Genomic DNA, 20,555 nt, shown 5'->3' on the forward strand with positions numbered 1-20,555 from the left:
ATATATTTCTCTCCTGTGCACATATACCCACCGAAATTTTCCAGTAGCAATAAAATACTAATGAACTTCCTAAAGTGTGATACTGTACAAAATCTAGTAACCACAAGGCTTTGTGATAGAAGAGGAAGTTACAATGTTTACAATATTCATAAATGTTACCCGTTTATATTTTGCCCTCTTAAGATTGAAAAACAATATATGTAAGCAGATCAATCAAAAAAATATTTTAGACACCTTCTTGGCCATAATATAGGCTGTTTTAATTTTTAAAATAACCTAATAAATTGCCTCTGAGCAGTAAACAATGGTCAGTGATATTTATATAATAAAGTTAAGTTCACAGAGACACCCAGATCTTGTATCCAGTAAGGATTTATTAGAAAAACAAATACTGAATAACTTATGATTTAAAGTGGTTAGAATAAAATTCAGGAAAAATATAAGCAAATCATTTTTTTTCTAACAATTTAAAATGTAGGAGGTTTAAACCTTATATATTTTTGCCAAAAGAGTAATTATCCATGGATGACAGATGCTGCTCCCTACTTAATGGAGGGTCTCAAATTTTACTCTGCATCTCATTGGGAAGGAAATATAAAAATTTAAAATAGAATTAACTTGGGGAAAGGCATCAGTGCTGCAACTCTTAGCACCAAATGTTTTTTCTTGGAGCACCAAATGCTTTAAGGAAAACATTCCAAGTATCAAAGTTTTCAGATAGATAAATATTTATGGATCAAATCCATAAAGAACAGACATTGTTATGAAATATATATAGATGCCTTCAAAACTTTCTTTCCAGGCAGAGTAGACACATAAGTTAGGAGTCATTTCCCACTTAATTGTTTTTGCAACCTTATGCAACACAAATGGATTATGGATAAAGACTTAACTAATTTACTCACAGAAAGTAGATCTTGACTGACATTATGTCCAAAAAATTAAACAGGAACTGTTTCTCTATATAAAATATAAAATGTTACTAAACTTATAGAAATGGCTTTATTTTAACCTTTCATTTTCCTGGTTGAAAAGTGTAGGGGTGTTCAATTTAGTCCTTTGGTGAGAATACAGTACTCTTTAAAGCAAATTCTTCTCAATTTGCTAGTTAGCATAATCAGAGAAAATCATAACCTAGATCTTGTTCATACATTTAAGTGCAATAAAATTCCATCTGTCTTTGAACTTTATGAATGATACTTTTTTAGTCTCTACATAGACCATTGCCTGTCCCTCTTCACTGAGAGTTCTTCATAGTGGTATTAGAACTGGAAATCCATTTTCATTACAATCTACTGAAAGCTATTTTGCCATTTAAGGGCAAAGGTCTACTTACACTGCTCATGTACAAAATAAAAGTATCATACAATTGCCATGATACTAGACAAATTCAAAGGAACTACCAAAGAAGCAGCCTTAGCTTCTGTAGTACGCTTGAGGCTCTTAAATTCGGGGTGTGCACTGGTTAGAAATGAGGTGCCAATTTAAGAAAATTGTAGTAGGCCCTGCCCCAGATGCAAATGTAGAACGATGGCCTACAAGAACTCAATGGGTGTATATCTGGTTTCCAAGTCACACTTGCAAACATGGATAATTAGTACCAACACTACCATTTGTGAACATAATGGACATTTTGGAACTGGATACAATTCTGTCCCTGAAACTAATCAAGGCAATTAAATATTCAACCAAACAAGGCTTGAGTTCATGTGGGCTTAAAGAAAAATGGTAGCCGAGGCACGGGTAAAATTTTATTTATGAATATGTAGACACATGACTTTGGATCCAGCCAGCCAGTGACATAAATAAACTTGAGCAAAAGATTCAAGCTAGAGGATATATATGTATACATATATCTATGTATAAAAATTTGTGTGTGTGAGCAAGGCTTATTGGAGCAGTGCAACAAATCTGGACACCAACCATCAGAATCACTCCCATCCTTTGAAATTTCCATTAAGCGCGCAATGGGGGTAATTATACTGGGATGCTCCGAATCACTGTTTCCATCTTGTGCACTCACATGCCCGCCAAACATGAAATGTTCGCCTTCTCCCTTCCAATGTGATGGTTGTTGAACTTATTTTTAGTGTCATTTGATAAGCCTTTGTGCTCGCAGAGAGACATCCCACTGACCCAGCCACTGGTCATTGTCTATACCAGTTCACATCAAAGCAGGCGCGCTTTGTCAGGTTTCCAGTCGAATATCCATTTCGCATCTGAAGTACAGTATCGAAAGTGACTAGATCATTTGAGCTTTTTTCATCAGCTGCTGCCTTCTTCCTCCCCCACAGTGTTTCCGCTCACGCTAACATAATTTGGCATCGTTGACGTGACACGGTGGTTTTTCTAAAAAAATTATAATACATACATTTTCGATGTTTTGTGGTGGTAGACCCTCCTGAAATTTAATATATAACTTTGATGAGAGGAGGCCTTTTTTTTCTCTCTACTGAATCACAACCAAGGTAGAGTGCCCCTCAAAATCCAAGTAATGCGCATACAGTAATAGGTCATTCAATGTCAAAAGGCATAAAAAGGATGAGCAAAATCTTCACAGGCTGCTGCTTGCTGTTGCCTTTAATTATATTAATTAAATTTTGAAATTTTCATGCAAAGAGAGTTGCTGGCTTGTGACGCTGAAGAGCCCTTGGAGACTTGGAGGAAGAAAATACCCTGAGCGGAAGCTTTGTGGTTACTGCTTCCTTTAAATTAAAAGCAAAACAAACTCCTAGGTGTGTTTACAGATATTACTGCTATATGTACTACTAAGCCCTAAACATAGAAAGAGGGGTAAATCTACCAATCCCAGGGACAAGTTCTCAAATCATGAGTCCATTAAGCTCCACTGAAGATCTCTAGTTAGAGGCCGTCTTCCTGTGGAATAATGCTCTATTAATTTTCTTCTTTTCCCAAGTGCATAATGAAAGAAAGGTGCCTTCAAAAACTAAAGGGCAAAATCTTGCTTGCTACTGATACCTTGAGGCATCCTGTCTACATTTTGTCATACGTGTGCACTTTTCAGTGTTAGAATGACAAGATTTTCCAGTCAGAAGCTTCCCGGAAGGCACATCGTGGTAGTGGACTTGGAAGGATTTTGTGATCTGACACAGCTATAAGGCAGTAGACTCCTTTATTTGCTTAGCCTGGTGGGAGATTTCATACTCTGCCTTTGGCTAAGAATCTTGCCATGTAAACACACAAGTGCCATGTTTCCATGTAAAATGCTCCTTTCTCCATTAAAGATTCACCAGGGCCAATTGTTTTGTGCTCCCTATTTTGATATCATCTTCACGCTTTTGTTTCTTCCTCTTTTACACATTCAAAAAAACTTTCTTGTATAAACCACAGCATGTACATTAAAGCTCCTTTTTATTTTTAATGTCCTGAATCATGTGTTACCATTGAGTTTCATCAATTCCCATGTAGATGGCAGAACAAGGGTTTGAAAATGTTTGATGCAAGCAAAGCAGAAGGCAGAGAAAACATTTCCTGACTGAGAGGAATAAAGCTGCTCTTCCAAAAACTTCTGAAATGCACTTTGTTTTCTTTTGGTTGGAAATCTGCATCGTGAAGATGTACCATCTTCATACCTCTTGGTCTTCCTGCTTTCCTTTTACTGAGAGGGAACTCGAGAGAAGTTTATGCACCGGCCCTAGGAAAGAAACAAATCCTTATTGAAATACAGAGGTAATTATTTTAAAAAAGCATGAGAACACCTAGTTTTCCTACTATGATATAACAAACGATTACCCAAGGTAAGGTCAATGTTAGGATGAAACATGAAGTCATAATTTTTTTCTTTGGGTCAAAGCATGATGGTTCATTCAGATCTTTTCCACAGCAAGTTCACCTACACGATGGTATGGTAAAATTAGAGTGAAAAAAACACTACGGAAAACAGAACTTTGTTATTGCTATTTAAAGAATAGCATTACTATCCGAGCAATAAAAATATCAAAGCCACAACCCTGTATGTTTCTACAATGTATTAAAATGGAAGTGTCCCATTTATACAATCTGGTGCTTTTAAAACTGATATAAAACTGGTGCTTCTAAAATGTATGCATGAGAAGTGTATTTAAGAAGTCGGAAGAGATTGAGGATAAGAAGTCAGGGAGAAAGGGAAGAGATGCCATCTCTTTGTGATTCCATTTTATAATAGGATTTTGCAAGAGATTTACTAGCAATCTTGTCCACTGTTGATCATTTCTCACAACTGCACACCACCGTTATGTGGTCTTTATATATGGTGACTTTATTTGCATTCCACATTTCCAAAGAGAGTTTGCCATTCCAATTCCTTAGCAGTTCGATGAAGCGTGTGGAAACACATTGTTTCATATGTAATTATAAATAATCTAAGAATTAGTTGAAAATAAAGTTTCCAATTAGTAATAAAAGATCCCCTTCTTCCCTCTCCTTGGTGTGACATTGCTGATGTCTTGTACTATATAAATCATGTCTAGATTCCTTAATAAGCCAAAAGGTAGCATATTGCTTTCTAATTTAGGGTCCAGATCATCACCCTATTGAGATTTTCCTATTTCTCATAATATCTGCTCTCTAACTTCATATTTTAGAACTTCTCTTTATTTCCCTCTAAATGTGAACAATACATTTGTTTCAAATATCTGGTACATCCAGTGTACATGGTACATTCAAAAGGAACAACAAATATTGTTGGAGAAGAAAGCCTGGAATGTAAAAATAAGATTTTGGTCTATTTTCCTCTCAAAAGCGACTGTTCAACAAATTTGGAAATTTCAGAAATTAATGAAAAAACAGAAAAGCATAAAAGCAAACTAGTTTACATTTACTCTTGCCTAAAAGGCAAATATTCATCAAATTATCTGTCTTCTAATAATTTTGGAGGTAACATTATTACTATAATTGTCAAATTTATTACTTACTTTGTGCCTAATGTCTACAAATAATATCTGTGCAAAAGGAAGTGGGAAAAAAGCATGGAGAAGACTACCTTAGAATGAGCTAAAAATTCCTTGGTAATGCAATGGTCATAGGTCATGTACTCAGACTGTATTTTTGTATTACCTAGACCTTCAAAGAAGATTTTTAGAATGAATATTAAGTGAAAAGATGCTCTTCTCCAGATTAGCTACATTTGGCATCATGTGCCAAGGAAACATTAAAAAATGTTATTCTCATGATATATCCCTTTTCTAAAAATTTTTTTCAGAGGGCAGGAAAATGACATAATTAATAAATATTTGGGCAAATCAGTCCTTCTAAGCCATGACAGTGTGATAGTATAACTATACATACAATGAGAAATAGATTTTAACTATGAATATTAAAACAGTGATGAATATTAAAAATATTATCTCCTGGCAATTTTCCAGAATCAAACAAATATATGAGGAGTGACATTTTGACAACAAAGATATGCATTAATGACATCTTTTCTTGTGTATTTATTATGGACCAAAAAAGTAAAAGTTTTTTCTCTTCTGCATAATTTTGAAAAGAAGTTACCATGAATTTCTACTTTTATTTGCATTTTATCACTAATTAACTAGATTTAGATATAAGGCTCTTTTTCGGACCATTTCTGTTCCACACACCAGATTAATCTGGTGACTCTGATTCATTTATTTTATGAAATTGGAGGGTTTAAAAAGTGAAATTCATAGTTCACCTGAATTCTCAAAATCACTTCAACACCTAAATTATTCCAGACCTAAATTATTTTCTATTTCATTTGGTGTAGTTTAATTAAAGATCTAGCAACTCAAATGAAGAAAGCCCTATTGACTTTGACCCTGAGGTCCTTACTTCAGCTCTTCCAAAGCTTGGGATTAAGTATTAATCATCAGCAGCTGCATGTCTGTTGATTCAAGTACCCAAAAACCCTGGTACATGCAATATACACCCCCGTGTTTTAGCACACACATTGACAAAAACAACCAAATATCTCCTCACCCTCAATCATGGACTCAGTGTTTTTCATTTTTATCAAGACCTGATAATGTTTTATTTTACAGGAATTTAGAAGTTGGTAACTTAGAGGAGTTCTATTCAAAAGTTACTTTCTCTATTAAGCCTTTCCCAGCCCTCCCAGTCATGGGGCTCCTTCCCCCAAATTGCATCTCTACCACAGCCAAACTACATTACACCATAATTGCTGGCTTCAAGATCAAAAGGAAGAGTAACAGTAGTTAAATCTGAGAGCTCCAAAGCCTGAATATGTATCCCAGCTCTGTTATTTATTAACTGTGTGACCATGAACAACTTATGGTTTCTTCATCAATAAAATGGGGATTAAGAACTGGACCTATTCATGACTTCCCAGGTGGCACAGTGGTTAGGAATCTGCCTGCCACTTCAGGGGACATAGGTTGGAGCCCTGATCCAGGAAGATCCCACATGCCACAGAGAAACTAAGCCCAAATTGTAGTTGCACCACAACTACTGAGCCTGTGTGCCACAACTACTGAGCCCACGTGCCACAACTACTGAAGCCCGCATGCCTAGAGTCCATGCTCTGCAGCAAGAGAAGCCACCGCAATGAGAAACCCGTGCACCACAACAAAGAGTAGCCCCTGCTCGCCACAACTAGAGAAAGCCCACATGCAGCAATGAAAACCCAATGCAACCCAAAACAAACAAACAAACAAATAAATAAGAAATAAGTGACTAATCACAATTTAAAAAAATTGGACCTATTCTTAGGACTGTTATAAAGATTAAGTCTGTTAATATAGATTTATAAAGCACTTAGAACAGTACCTGGCACATAGTAAACTTGCATTTAAAAAGCAAATAGTTATTATCTATCTTCCCTCTACGATGTCATTGCACAGTGTCTAACATAGAGCAGACTTGTTATAAATCCTCACTTAGAAACAAGTGGATGGATGGATGATGTATAAAAGAATGAATACGTGATGACTGGACCTCTACTGGGGGAGGAGCCAGACCTTAAAAATGGGAAGATAGAAAAAGTATGAATTTGAGAGAGGAAAAAAGAGATTACAAAGGAGAAAAATACAACAGTGGAAAAGGAGAGAAGATAATATGGAGAAAATAGAAAAGAGTAGTTCTAAAGAGAAAAGATAGATAAAGAATAATCAAGAAAAAAAGAAACTATTGGCCAAAGGAAATTTTTATTTAGTATTCCATCAGGTACCTTACTCCCAGGGGATTATTTCATGCTAGCTGCTACCATCCACTTACCAGAATATTCTAAAATCAAGGCACCATACCCTGGTTGCAAGTGGCTGTGATTAAGAGTCTGTGGCCCTTTGAATACTGCTCAATACTATCTTACAAAACCCATCAATATAATGTCAATTATGTTTAAGGTCAAGAATGTTAGGCTGCCATTGATATCATGGCAAGCAGTCTAGGCCAGAACACAGCAGAGCAATTTTTATTCACAGGAAATGGGATATGACAGGGTTTACAGGTCTGCCATATCCTCGTGCCTACAATGCCTATATAATAAAGGTATGTTATCAAGGTAACAAGTAAAGCAATGTAAAATAACTTGAGCATACAACTCATCATTGGCTGGTACAGAATGGAAAATATTAGTAGTAATAGTGTTTATTTTCTGAGACGATTTCACTTTAATTACAAATAATACAAGCTCTGAACATTTTTAAAAAGTTAATTGAGTAGGTTAATAATAAACCATTCAATGCAACCTAAATATACAGAAGTATACATAGAGACATAATTTTAATACTTTATTCCCTATGTAGAGGTTAATACTTGTATCAGGTAACAGGACTATATAGTCTCTAAAATAAACCACTAAACTTGTAATATGCTAAAACAAATGAACACAAGATTTCTTCTAGCAAGAGTTAAAACAAATGTGTAACATTATGTTTGCTTTATATTTTACAAAATAATTCAAAAAACTTGAATTCAGGTGGCATAAGTGTTTAAGGAATAATAAAGCATGTAATATAAAGCATAATTATTAATGTGGAGAAATAACATTAATTTTCTCTATATTTTCAAATTTTTAATTAAATATTTTTAAAAATAATTTTCTTGACTTAAAATCATGCTCTAATCATGCATCTAAATTATGGGTAAAATCAAAGTATACTGTTGTCGTGATGCTTTAGGTAATGCCCATATTATTTATTCAATTAGGCAATCACTTCAACCAACTTGAATTTGGTATCATGATGCATAAGTCACTAGGTCATAAATTTCAACAATAAGAACATATAGTGAATGTAAAATTGAATTAAATGAGTGTCCTTAGGACTGCATTGGTTTAAAAATGAACTATGTATGTATTCCATTCTTTTGCCTTGGGAATATAGAATTCCTTGGATGCAATGAAATAATTGTAAAATTTATTCATTTTGTATGACATAGAGATTAGGAGTAAAACTTCTTAAATATTAAAAAAAATAAAGCTAGGTAGAACAAATAGAATTTAAGTACTGACTTTAGATTATAGCCAAGTACATTTAAAGTACATTAATTTAAAAATTGTGATAATTCAGATAATGACTGAGCCAGGTTATAATTTACCTTCTCAACATATTAAACAACCAGGCAAATTACTATTACTATTACAAGATTACTACTGGCATATTTACTTACTTAAATAAGTTGTAGACTATTAGAATTATTTATATATTAATAATTGACATCATTGTATTGTAATCTGGGTATGACATTTTATTTGCCTAATAAAAATTATGGTTTAAAAGGAATAAAACTGCCTCCCATTGAATGTAAACCGTATTATGCAAACTTATTTTGAGCAACATTACCTAATTAGTGAGCTTCTGTGGCAAGAAAAGAATTCTCATGCATTGCTAGGGAAAATATAAATTGGCAAAAACTATATATAAGCAACATATGTAATAATAGTCTTTAAAAGCTTATATTCTTTGACTCAGTAATTTCATGTTGGGAATTCAGCAAAGTATCTGTAAAGTATCTAGACAAAGATTTCAAAATGTTTACCATGCGATTTTTATAATGTGAAAAATATAATCAGTACATTTATATTTATTTCTGTCTCACAATCAGAGAATAATTAAATTATGATTAATCTAATGGTTATGTAGCCATTAAAATAGAAATTAAAAAAATTTTAAAGATGTAGGGAAATAAGTGAAAAAATGCCAACTTGTATGTATACGTAATTATAATTATGCAATGTATATTGAAAGAGTAAAAGACAAGACCACCAAACATGCTATGAGTAGTGGAATTGCATATTATTTCTTACATTCTACTTTATATCTTTTCTGTATATTTATATATTTGATAGCTTAAAAATAAGTTTCCAAAGACCAAATTCAATCAGCAAAAATGCAACTTTTTCTAAACATCTATATTTATGTTTTTAAGTCATTACAGGAACCAATTGACTACTCTCAGGAATCACCACCATCTACCAACTATACCAAAGTTCTTCAGCATTCATTGTTCCCATAGGTAAACTCATTTACTTGTTTCTAGGTTGTCTTTTACAGTTAATATCCTGATGAACCCACGTGTATGCAGAGTGTGTGAGTATGGCAGAAGCCACTGATTAATAAATTTTATAATCCACAGTCAGCATTTTCATTTTTATGGTATACAATTCTAAGAGTTTTCATAAAATGCCTGTTCAAGCATTTGTCCAGGCTGCAATCAGCAATCTTATTTTAAAAAGTGTATGTGTGTGTGCATGCATGCACGCATGTGTGTGTACATGTGCACACATGGCCTACCTCAAGCCCTGTGCATACTGGAGTTGACTATATTTAAATAAAAATATAAGGTAAATCTTTAATTTTCATACAACATCAAACTTTCTAATGACATGCACAGTATCTAGGGTATATATATATATATATATATATATACACACACACACACACACATATATATCTGCACTCAATCAACAACATAGAATATTTATACCTCAGGCACTTATCAATAATAATTTTTGAATCCTTTCTCTCCAGATCAGTTGGCAAAACTATCTTTGAAAGTGAGGTTCTAAGTGAAATGCTAGCCATCGATTTCTCTAGGTCAGTGGTTTCTTTGTTTTTCATATTATAGTCCATGAAGTCCTGGGGGTTCTACAAGGTGCATCGGGGACCACTATGGCTGGAATGGTGCACAAGAATGGAGCAAGCAGGCACATGCAAGACTCCCCTAATCCAAACCAAGAAGATGCACTCTCATCTACCCTTTAAAATTGCTGTTCAGTATAATATTTTGTTTTTGTTGATCCTAAAAATGTGGTTTGATACCTATTATTCAAGCTATTCATACTTATGTGAAGCCAGATCACCAGTAAACTGTCAATATACCTGGACTTGGTTTCTTTACTTTCCTTTAGAAATACCTTCCTAAATAAATCTATGACAACATTACAGCATTATCCCTTCAACTTTTGGTCATATCTAGAACTCACAAGAATTTTGGTTACATACAGAGGATTTTGTATTTTGGAAAATTGCTATTGAGGATGTTGATATTAAGGGATCAATTCTGAGAGTTCAGAGCTAGCTAGGAAAAAGCATGTCACTTCTGGTAAGCTCATGTGCTTCCCTTTTATTATATAATGCCAATTATGTAACTCAGCCTTTCTCTTTGTGCCTTGACTTTCAAAAAACTCAGACTTACATCATGTTCTAAAAGCATTGCTACTCTTAGTGTACATTTTCTGGTATAGCTATCTTAACTTTGGCCCATGATTATTTCTCTATTTTTATCCTTAAGTTTTATTGTATTTTTTTCTCAATATTTCTCTACAGGTAGATTAGGTATAAGTAAATGGAAACTAATATATATTTCTTAATTCTCAACTTTCTTAATCACAAAGACTCCACACTCATCTAAACCTTTAAAACCCTCCAACAAATGTATTACCTCAACCTCTACCTTATGCAAAAGATCATATGTCTAATTCCCTTCTTTGTTGTCTTTTCTTATTCTGGTAGGACTTACTGAGGTACTGTTCAGATAGCTGATGTCAAATGATAATTAATTTGAATTTAATCTTAACTAAGTTAACACAGATAATTAATATGAATTTGAAGCTTATACATGAAAGCATGCTGAAACTATACTATTCCATAAAATCCCAAAAGTTATTCTGCAAGAATAAAACCCCTAGGTCTAAAGACTGAGAGCTTAACCTCATTTTCTTTGACTGCTAGGAAAAATAAGCACAATATGATTCTTTATAAACTATAAATTTATTTTTATCCCATCCATCTCTTAGAGCAGTGGTCTGTGCAGAGGCTTTACTCCATTACTCACCTTCCATCAGTATAAGAAGGAACAGAATATACCAAGGATACATCACAAACAGAACTCTGGTCATAACAAAGGCTAAACTCACAATTAGAACCTGTCAGTTTTAACTCCACTTAAGTGATTTTCAGGCAACACCAAGTATCTATTAGAGTAAGAAGTTAATTGACGTTTCATTGTTGGCAATACCTTCTCTTAGGTCTCATAATAAGTAGGAGTGGAAAGTTGGTGCCCAAAATAAAAATGTCCAATGCTGTTACTGTTCTTCAGTTAACTAAACCAAGAGATAAAAACTAGACAACAGTAGGAACCAATATATTTGCTGTTGGTTAAGTATATAGACCCCAACTCTGTTGCAATATTTGAAAACTAATTTTGCCAATTCATTTTCACTGTGACCAGAGTAGCATTAGCCAGAGCAAGTGCCACATTTCCCATCTCTTGAGCATTAAAATTCTGCAGGCATTAACATTTGCAAGCTCCTTTACTAGCTATCTGCACAGGATATATTTCACTGCTATAACTGTAATAGTATTATGCTCACCTCATAAATATCCATTGACAAGCTGAAGCATACAACTACACTTTGGTTTAGACTTTTCAAACACAGATAGCTGATTTATTTATATCTCCACTTTAAAAAAGAGTTTACTAAACCTTCATGCTTTGTGCAACAGTGAACAGTGATTCAAATTTAAAATTGTATACAAAGCACAGATACACAAGGAAACAAACACAAGACAATTCAAGAGGTCCAGGAAATCACAAATTTCAGGAAAGAATGTTGACTTAACACAATAGGCTCTTTGAGTGAAGATTTCCTGTAGCAACTGGAGGTACAGAGTGAAGAGAAGGCACCTACTATTCTCTCTCTCTCTCTGAATGTCAGAAATTCTTGAAAGGTTTACCTCATTTTTTTAAGTAAAAGGACAAGTTAGTAGTCCTTACGTATTTAATACTAACAGTATAATAGGACTATGTGCAACTATCAGCAATATATATACAAACATATACATATATATATACATATACACACACAAAGAGAAAGATATATATACATATATATATATATATACACATATATAATATATAAAAGAATCTGTGTTATCCTCTGCTTTTAAAAAAAACTGAAATATTTTGAGCTGAAATATAAGTTCCATATACTTTTTTCTAACGGAAGCTCAACCTATAAATGTTCCACCTTACAGTGGAGACAACACACCATATGGATATTCAGTTAATGTCATGAAGGGAAGTACTGAGTTTGCCTGATAAATTCACCTTCAAATTTCTTTTCCTCTTCATTCTCTTATGGCATCTGCAAAATGTTAGTGACTATATACATACTGTTAATATTTATTTTGCAAATAGCCATGTACTTTTATTTTTTTGAGATTCAGGCATATAGTTGGCATTTAATGAAACATCTAACTCATACTTCATAATAGTAAGATATGAAGGCTAAAATTGCCTTCACTAAGTGCAAGGCAGAACCCTCCCAAAAGTTGGAGACATAGCAGGAAAGCTAAGAGAGACCCCTACATAGGAGAAGTAGTCAACTGAAGGCTAGGGAGAAAAGCAGGAGGGCAGTGAAATAATTACCTTTTCAAAGACACATGGGCCTTCCCTAAGGGAAAGGAAGCAGCTTATTGAAGATTTGGGGAATGGCGAGAGGAATGAGAAAAATAGCCCTGAGAGACACAGGGCCTTCTTGAACCACATGTCAGTAGCCTGTTGAAACCTGGGAGGAAGAGAACTGAGAAAGAGCTCTCCAAGACTCATGGGGCCTTCTGAGAGTACAAGGAACAGGGCCAGTCAAAGACTATAGGCAGGAAATCAATATGGAAACAGGTCTCTCAAAGTACAGAAAATGGTAGTTGGTGGGCATAGGGAAGGTATGGTCCTCATAGCTGAATAGCAAAGAGAACTCCCCTGCAACCAAGAAGCTCATAGGTGGGTTGTAAAGGAGAGAGAGAGACAGAGACAGAGACAGGAAAAGGAAAAGAAAGAGAGCTCTGCTAAAGGAAAATCCCTGATCTTACTCTCAAAATTTTGGAAAACAGTAGTGAACTAAAAATAACTAAGATGGCAACAAACCAAGACCCAGGTCAACCACAGATTAGCAACATGACAGAGGAAGGGTATACATCTTTCTAGAAGTAAATATTATCTAGATTAGTCTCTATTTTTTATGACAGTGTCCAGCATAAAATCACAAATTATGGTACACACAAAGAAGCAGGAGAATATGATCCATAATCAATGGAAAATACAGTTAATATAGGCAAATCTACAATTAATAAACAAGGACTTTAAAATAACTATGATAAAAATGTTAAAAGTTCTAATAAGAAAGGTGGACAGCATGCATAAAAATATAGTGAATTTCCACAGAAATATGGAAACTTTGAATAAGAACAAAATGGAAAAACTAGAGACAAAAATGCAATACCAGATATAAAGAATATTTTTGATTCATGTAAAAATATACTGAACAAAGCAGAAGAAAAACTCACTGAACTTGAAGGTAGGAGAATAGAAATTGTTCAAATTGAAAAACAACAAATAACTAAAGAGAATCTGAGACCAGTGGGATAATATCTAATGGTCTGTCACATGAGTAATTGGTGTCCCAGAAGAGAGAATAGGGAAGAAAATTTTGAAAAAAATAATGGCTAAGAATTTCCTAGAATTGATGAAAGGCATAAACCTACAGATCAAAGAAACGTAATGACCTTAAGCAGAATAAATACACAGAAAACCTTATCAGGGAACATATAATAAAACTTATGAAAGCCAAAGAAAATCCTTAGAGTATACCTCTCTGTCCCTCATCATCCCCCAGCTGAAGATATTCTGTACAGAGAAAACAACAGTAAGCATGACAGCCAACTTTTTATCAGAAACAGTGGAAAACACAAGACAGTGGAACGCTCTCAAATGCTAAATGGGAAGGGAAAAAGTCAACCTAAACTTCCATATCCAGAGAAAATACCACTCAAGAAGGTAAGCAAAATAAAGACATTTTAAGACAAGCAAAACCGGACATAATTTATCTACAACAGGCTTCAACAACCACAAGTGCTAAATGAAGTTCTTGAAACTAAAGGAAAAGACAATAGATGGAAGCCTAGATGTGCAGGAAGAAATACAGAGAAACAGAAGTAAATATGTGCATAAACATGAAATATAAATATATTAAAGAAAATTTCCTTATGACACTATTGATTACAAAAAAAAAAATATCAAAATTTGGAAAAATATATTATTGAATTTATATCTTATGTAGACTACAACATATGATAATAAGAGCACATAGAAATAGAGGGGTAAATGGAAGTTAGGCCATGGTAATATTTATATATTATTTTAAACTAGTATACTATTGTAGACTGTGAAAAGTTAAAGAAGCATATTGTTATCTCTAGAGCAACCACTGAAAAACAGCACAGAGGTATAGCTTAAAAAGATAATAGAGGGGATGGAATAGATTCCAAAAATAATACTATATTAATCCAAAAGAGAGCAGAAAAGTAGAAACAGAAGAACAAAGAATGGGTAGGACAGATAGAAATAAAATACAGTAGACAAAAGAACTGGAAATAAATTGAAACAAATGAACTGGATACATAACCACATTGACAAAAGAACTACTTCAAGTGACTTAACACAGTATTGTGTTTGTATACCAACTACAGAATATAATTTAAGGATAAATAGACCAGCAAAAAATGTTTTATTTCATTCATTAGTCTTAATTTTACTAAGACTGTTTTATTATTAATTTGTACCTATATATATTATAGGATAGAGCAAATAAGTATTTTAATATTGGTAAGGACAAGATTTTTCATGTAAGAGAAAAGGGGTACAAGTATAAATTCAAAAACATTCAGCATTAAGATCCTTTAATGCTAAATCAGAATTAAAAGTATACCATAGGGCTTCCCTGGTGGCGCAGTGGTTGAGAGTCTGCCTGCCGATGCAGGGGACATGGGTTCTTGCCCCTGTCCAGGAAGATCCCACATGTCGCGGAGCGGCAAGGCCCATAAGCCATGGCCGCTGAGCCTGCACGTCCAGAGCCTGTGCTCCGCAACGGGAGAGGCCACAACAGTGAGAGGCCCGTGTACCGCAAAAAAAAAAAAAAAAAAAAAAAGTATACCATAAACTCATGATTTTTTCAAAAGTATTGAATTTCCTAGTTCTACCTGCTGAAAATGCTTAGAAGCAATGAAAACCCAATAACAATTAGCATCCCTAGTATCCAAATGTGTTCTCTAAATGCCATTATCTACTAAAAATATCTAATGCTCCTTGGAGTTGAATGGTTTATTCTACTTTTGAAACAGAAAATGTAAAAGATGAGTCTCGGACATATTATGCCAAAACTAAAGAAATTTATCAAAGACTAATGTGCACCATGTCAAAAATATATAATAATCAATATGATGAATCAGGCTTTTACAATATGGTTTCTCTGACCAAACTTGGCATCACAAATAGTAGAACAATTGGTATGATGTGTTACCCAGTGCACAGCACCACTTATGAATAATCCATTCCAAAAGAAAAAGGTGATTCTGAATCATAGCAAGGGGGTAGAGTCAGTATATATGATGTCAGTATATATGATCACGTGTGTGGCAGACCAGTGCTGGAGGTGCTGTAATTTTATAAAGATGTTCAGGTGGCATAGAGCAGAGATTATAAGGAGGTCAATGAAACTATGACTATCTGGGGAAGAATAATTCTGGTAGAGAAATCAACAAGTGCAAAGGCCCTGGGGTGAAAGCGTCTTTGGCATATCTGTAGACAAGTAATCCAGATAGTGTGGCAGGAGCAGACTGAGCAATGAAGAAAGTGGAAGATAAAGTCAGACAGGAAGCAGAGAGCCTATGATGCAAAGCCTTGTAGCAGTAGCTGTTATAAATTCTTTTTTAAAAGCCAAGTTACTAAAAGTAAACATCTGGATCCCTTCTCATCTCTTTCACAGAAGACTGAGATAAGATGTTAAGTGATTTACTCTTCGAAGTTCTTAAGGCCAACACACACACACACACACACACACACACACACATACACACACACAAACTTTCTCTCAATCTCTCTCTCCCCCACACACTCAACAATCAGAATAAAAACCCAAACTCCAAACATTATGTCAAATAATGGCTGACTTAGATAATAATTAATCCATATTAATTATTTAGTTATTAATTAATCCACATTTTAATTATGTATTTAGATGAATGTGAGACAAATCCAAATGAAAGGTTTATTATATCACTACTGTTCAATCAGGTGGGACATACATAGAATAAATTAATTGACTCAGTGTGGAAGAATGATGCACGAAAATATTAATTTTCACTTGAGTATTTCTAGACTTAAAATTTTAACCTCAGTTGTTAACATCAGAGAGCAAAACTTTTACATGCAATTCATTTGTCTTTTTCCTAGGAAATTAGGCATTGAGATATTTATTTGTCTTATCAAACTGCTTTAGGCACATTTAAAGAGAAACCCTGAACGCTTATACATCACTATCACTGAAAAACATTTATTGAGACATTTTGCTAATGTATACGAGCCTAGGAATGCAATGATTTCTCTATAGCTAAGTTTAGTTTCTAAGAATTAAATCCTCACTTTTGGGACTCTAAAACAGTGTTTGTTGTCCCAGTTAAAAAAATAATTAATACCTAAAAACATGTTGATGAATTCAGCCTGCACATGATTTCATTAGCTATCTCTACTTAAAAGTATTCACAGCTCTTTGGGTCATTTGTCAGAGAGCTAAATTCCCAGCTAATTTGAGACTAAGTCCAATCATTTAACAGCCTCTTTCAAAGAAAAACAAATATTAAAAACTTCACTTTAAGTTTTAAAATTAATACTTGATGGATAATACCAATTAAAAATACCTTAAAGAAATGTACAGTTTTTAAAGCTTCATTTTGAAGGGTAATTATAGATATCTTTCTAGATTATAAATGAAAAATTTTATTAAAAATCTACCTAATGCTTTATCTGGAAAATTAGTTACTGTGATGCTGTTTTCTTTCAGCACAGCAAGTATTTAGTGAACTCATTCCAGGCATTCAGTCCTAATGGAAGACGTACGTATGTATTCAACTTTTGCACAACAAATTTATGCTTTAGGTATTTTTATTACATTTGGTAAAACCAATTTTAAACAATTGCTGAACTCATTTTTATATTTAATAATGACATACAAATCCCCAAAGTCAGGATTTCATTTTGAGTATTTATTACAGACTAATATTTAGATGTATGATATCAGATGATATATGCTTTTCTATAACACATAAGTAATGTGGATTAAAATTCTTCACATTACACTTCTACATTCTAAACTGCTAGAGCAGCAGGCAAATGATTACATTTACTGCTAAATTTATACCAAGGAGAACAAAACTTCAAGTAGCACCTTAAATCGTTTATACTAAAATTAGGCCAATAACAGCATGAAGACTATCCCTGCTTTTATGTGCACATGGAAGTCTGAACGTGCCTTTCACATATAGCCACAGGGATTTATATTGCAAAGATAGATGCCACTGTGACCCAGATGTCACTTCACTTATCAATGAGTATACGATGGCACTTAATGGGAATCTCTTGCTTTTCACACTCTGAAAAGAAACTAAACATGAATTTTGTCCCTTGACCAATACAGACATTCCTAGCCTAAATAACATCTCAACTAACAAGACTGACACTTAAAATAATTGAGGTAATATTAAACCATCTCTAGAGAAATAATCTCCCTCAAATGGAAAGTATAAACTTTCAAAGTTTAAACATTTATACGCAGATAAGCATAAAGATACATTCAAATAAGTAGACAAACATGATTGTGATAGTGTTTCAGAATACTAATTACTTATTCATGTGTAATAAGTTACCTCTATATACAAATGACAGTTTGCTTCTTTGGCCATAGAACTCAAAAATGCTGAATACATGTACATTTAAGAGTCAAACAATTAAAAATGATTGGATTTGATTATTTAATTTCCATTTGATTGTCTACATGTAATTATTCAACATAAATCCCAGATCCAGAAACTGGAGTTTAGGTCTATCTACAAGTCAGACATTGGGTCTTGTGTTAGGGCAAATAGATGATTTACGGATGGATGGATATGTAGATAGGTAGATAGATATTGATAGACAAATAGATAAATAGGAAGATATATAGATAGACAGATGTGAATATAGAAATAAATTTTCAGTTAGCTCAGAAAAACAAATTCTGATATTCAAAGACAAAATGATTTTCTAAATTAAAAATAATATAATTAGCCTAATATCCTACTACAAAATATAATTAGATTCAGATGATAGCAAAATTTGTTCAGCAGTATAACAAATCTCTTTTTTTAACAAAAAAAAATCTTAAGTATTTGTTTAAACTCTATCTTCTTTCCCACACTATTAGTTCCATGATCGTTTTTTTCATTACCATTTTGTAAATGCTTAGGACAGTGTTCACCCTACAGTTTGTGTTTAAACATATTTTCTGAATTAATGATAACTACCGGGTTTGAAATACTAAATTTGATCTATGCAGCTAACATCTCTCTAAAACATGTAATTGATATTGATAATAGATATTCATATGAATATTGAGATAGTTCAATCTAACTACACGATGATTAGTAAGCTATAAAATAAAAGACAGCGGTTCACTTGCCTACACATATAAACACAAAACTATAAAACTACACTTCAGTTTTTGCTAACTGACTTGTAATTAAGCAACAGTGGCAATTGTTCCAGGGCAAAAGTCTTCCTGGCTTATTTTGTGACATGGATATTCTAGCAGTCCTAGAGGTCTCCTTTCCTATATGTCAGCCCAATGCTAGGCATAATAGGGAAATGGCTGAACTGGAGGATAGAAGTGTTCTAAGCTGGAAAACAAGTAGGCATCAGGGAGGAACTGAACGTGATATCAATTTTAAATAGAGAGCAGATGGTAGGAAGTGAGGTCTGCTTCAGGCTTGAAACCTCCAACAGGCAGAGAAGATAAAAGTATGTATTCTGAGTCCATTATTATTCTTAGATCTAAATACAACACGTTTGACAAGCAAGAAGCGGTCATTGCGAGTAACCTAACCACATGTAAACATGTCATGAAGTACTGAAATATTCAATCGTGCCCAATTAATTAATTGATTTTGTGGGTGTTTATTTTCCTTTATGACTCTGTTATTCCCTGTCAAAGAAATCAGTATTTGAAGAAACATGGTGTTTCTTCACACAAGTGGCATACCACTTACTATCTCTACGTGTGTCAATAAAAATTCCAGAGACCAAGTTATGTATCAGGAGGAATTATTCTATATTTTCTGATTACTAACATTATTAGATTTGAAAACAATACAGCACAATTCATGCAGATTTCCCAAAACACATATTTTTAAAACCCTCTTAAAATTGATGACAGTTGCTGACAAATGTGAAAGATTAATATTTAGTGGATACTGAACTCTTTATCAACAAGTAGAGATTTGGGCTTGAAAAGAATGAAAACATTCTTTAAAAGAATAAAATATGACTTGATAAATCAATTTCAGTTACTACTTATTTAAAATTAATGAGAAAGTCTTTAATCTACAATGCATTATTGGAGTTGTTCTTCTGTTGGTAAGAGATTATTAGAAAAGTATTCATTCTATGGCAGGACTGGTAAACAGAACATTCTTCAGAGTCAGGAACGTGAAAGGAAAAGGCAAGAAACTGCCTTTTGCAACTGCAAAAAATCTAGTGTTCATAAAGCTTGCTTTCTTTAAGTTCAGTCTCTGTCACACTTTTAAAATATGACAATGAAAATTCAATGCCAAAACCTTGCCACTGGAAAATGTCTCTTTAACTGAAACAAAAGAGAGGCGCTGGTAGTCATGCATCTGTACAACAGCACAATGAAAGCTGTGCTGAGCTGTCATACTCTAACCTACCATCCCACCGTCACAGATAGAAAGCCTATGTGAGATGACAATGTAATGTGTGGTTTGAATGGCATCCCTGAGAAAAATCCAACTGCAGCAGCACATTTTTAGATTTAAATGAGGAAGATGGGTCATTCTAAATATATATCATTGTAGTTTTTCTTCAAAGTCAACACCTATCTTTAGAACTTAGAGAAGACTGACTGAATGAAATATGCTTGTATTGGCAAACCCCAAACCTGGACAATCATATCAGCATTTTTATTCAGTCTCTACTGACAACATCAATGTACCTTGCAAAAAGAAAGCCAGATGTTCCTCCTATAC

At 33.8% G+C, this 20,555-nt stretch overlaps 1 protein-coding gene across 2 annotated transcripts in view; it reads right to left on the bottom strand.

Annotated features, from left to right (window-relative positions):
• Nucleotides 1-20,555, bottom strand: part of ANTXR2 (ANTXR cell adhesion molecule 2) — a 212,511-nt gene that overhangs the window by 47,624 nt on the left and 144,332 nt on the right. The window contains exon 17 of one of the 2 annotated variants that reach the window (XR_003428808.1): nucleotides 1,924-3,655. Coding sequence is in view for 1 of the 2 variants with exons in the window: in XM_027087434.1 (XP_026943235.1) it covers nucleotides 3,617-3,655 (39 nt within the window). In the remaining variant the exon portion in view is untranslated. Of the gene's footprint in view, nucleotides 1-356; nucleotides 3,656-20,555 lie in introns of those variants that run through there. The other variant, XM_027087434.1, reaches the window with a different exon arrangement.

The sequence above is a fragment of the Aethalodelphis obliquidens genome, unplaced genomic scaffold, assembly GCF_003676395.1.
Source record: "Aethalodelphis obliquidens isolate GAN/ISIS:26980383/991018 unplaced genomic scaffold, ASM367639v1 scaffold59, whole genome shotgun sequence".
NCBI lineage: Eukaryota > Metazoa > Chordata > Mammalia > Artiodactyla > Delphinidae > Aethalodelphis > Aethalodelphis obliquidens.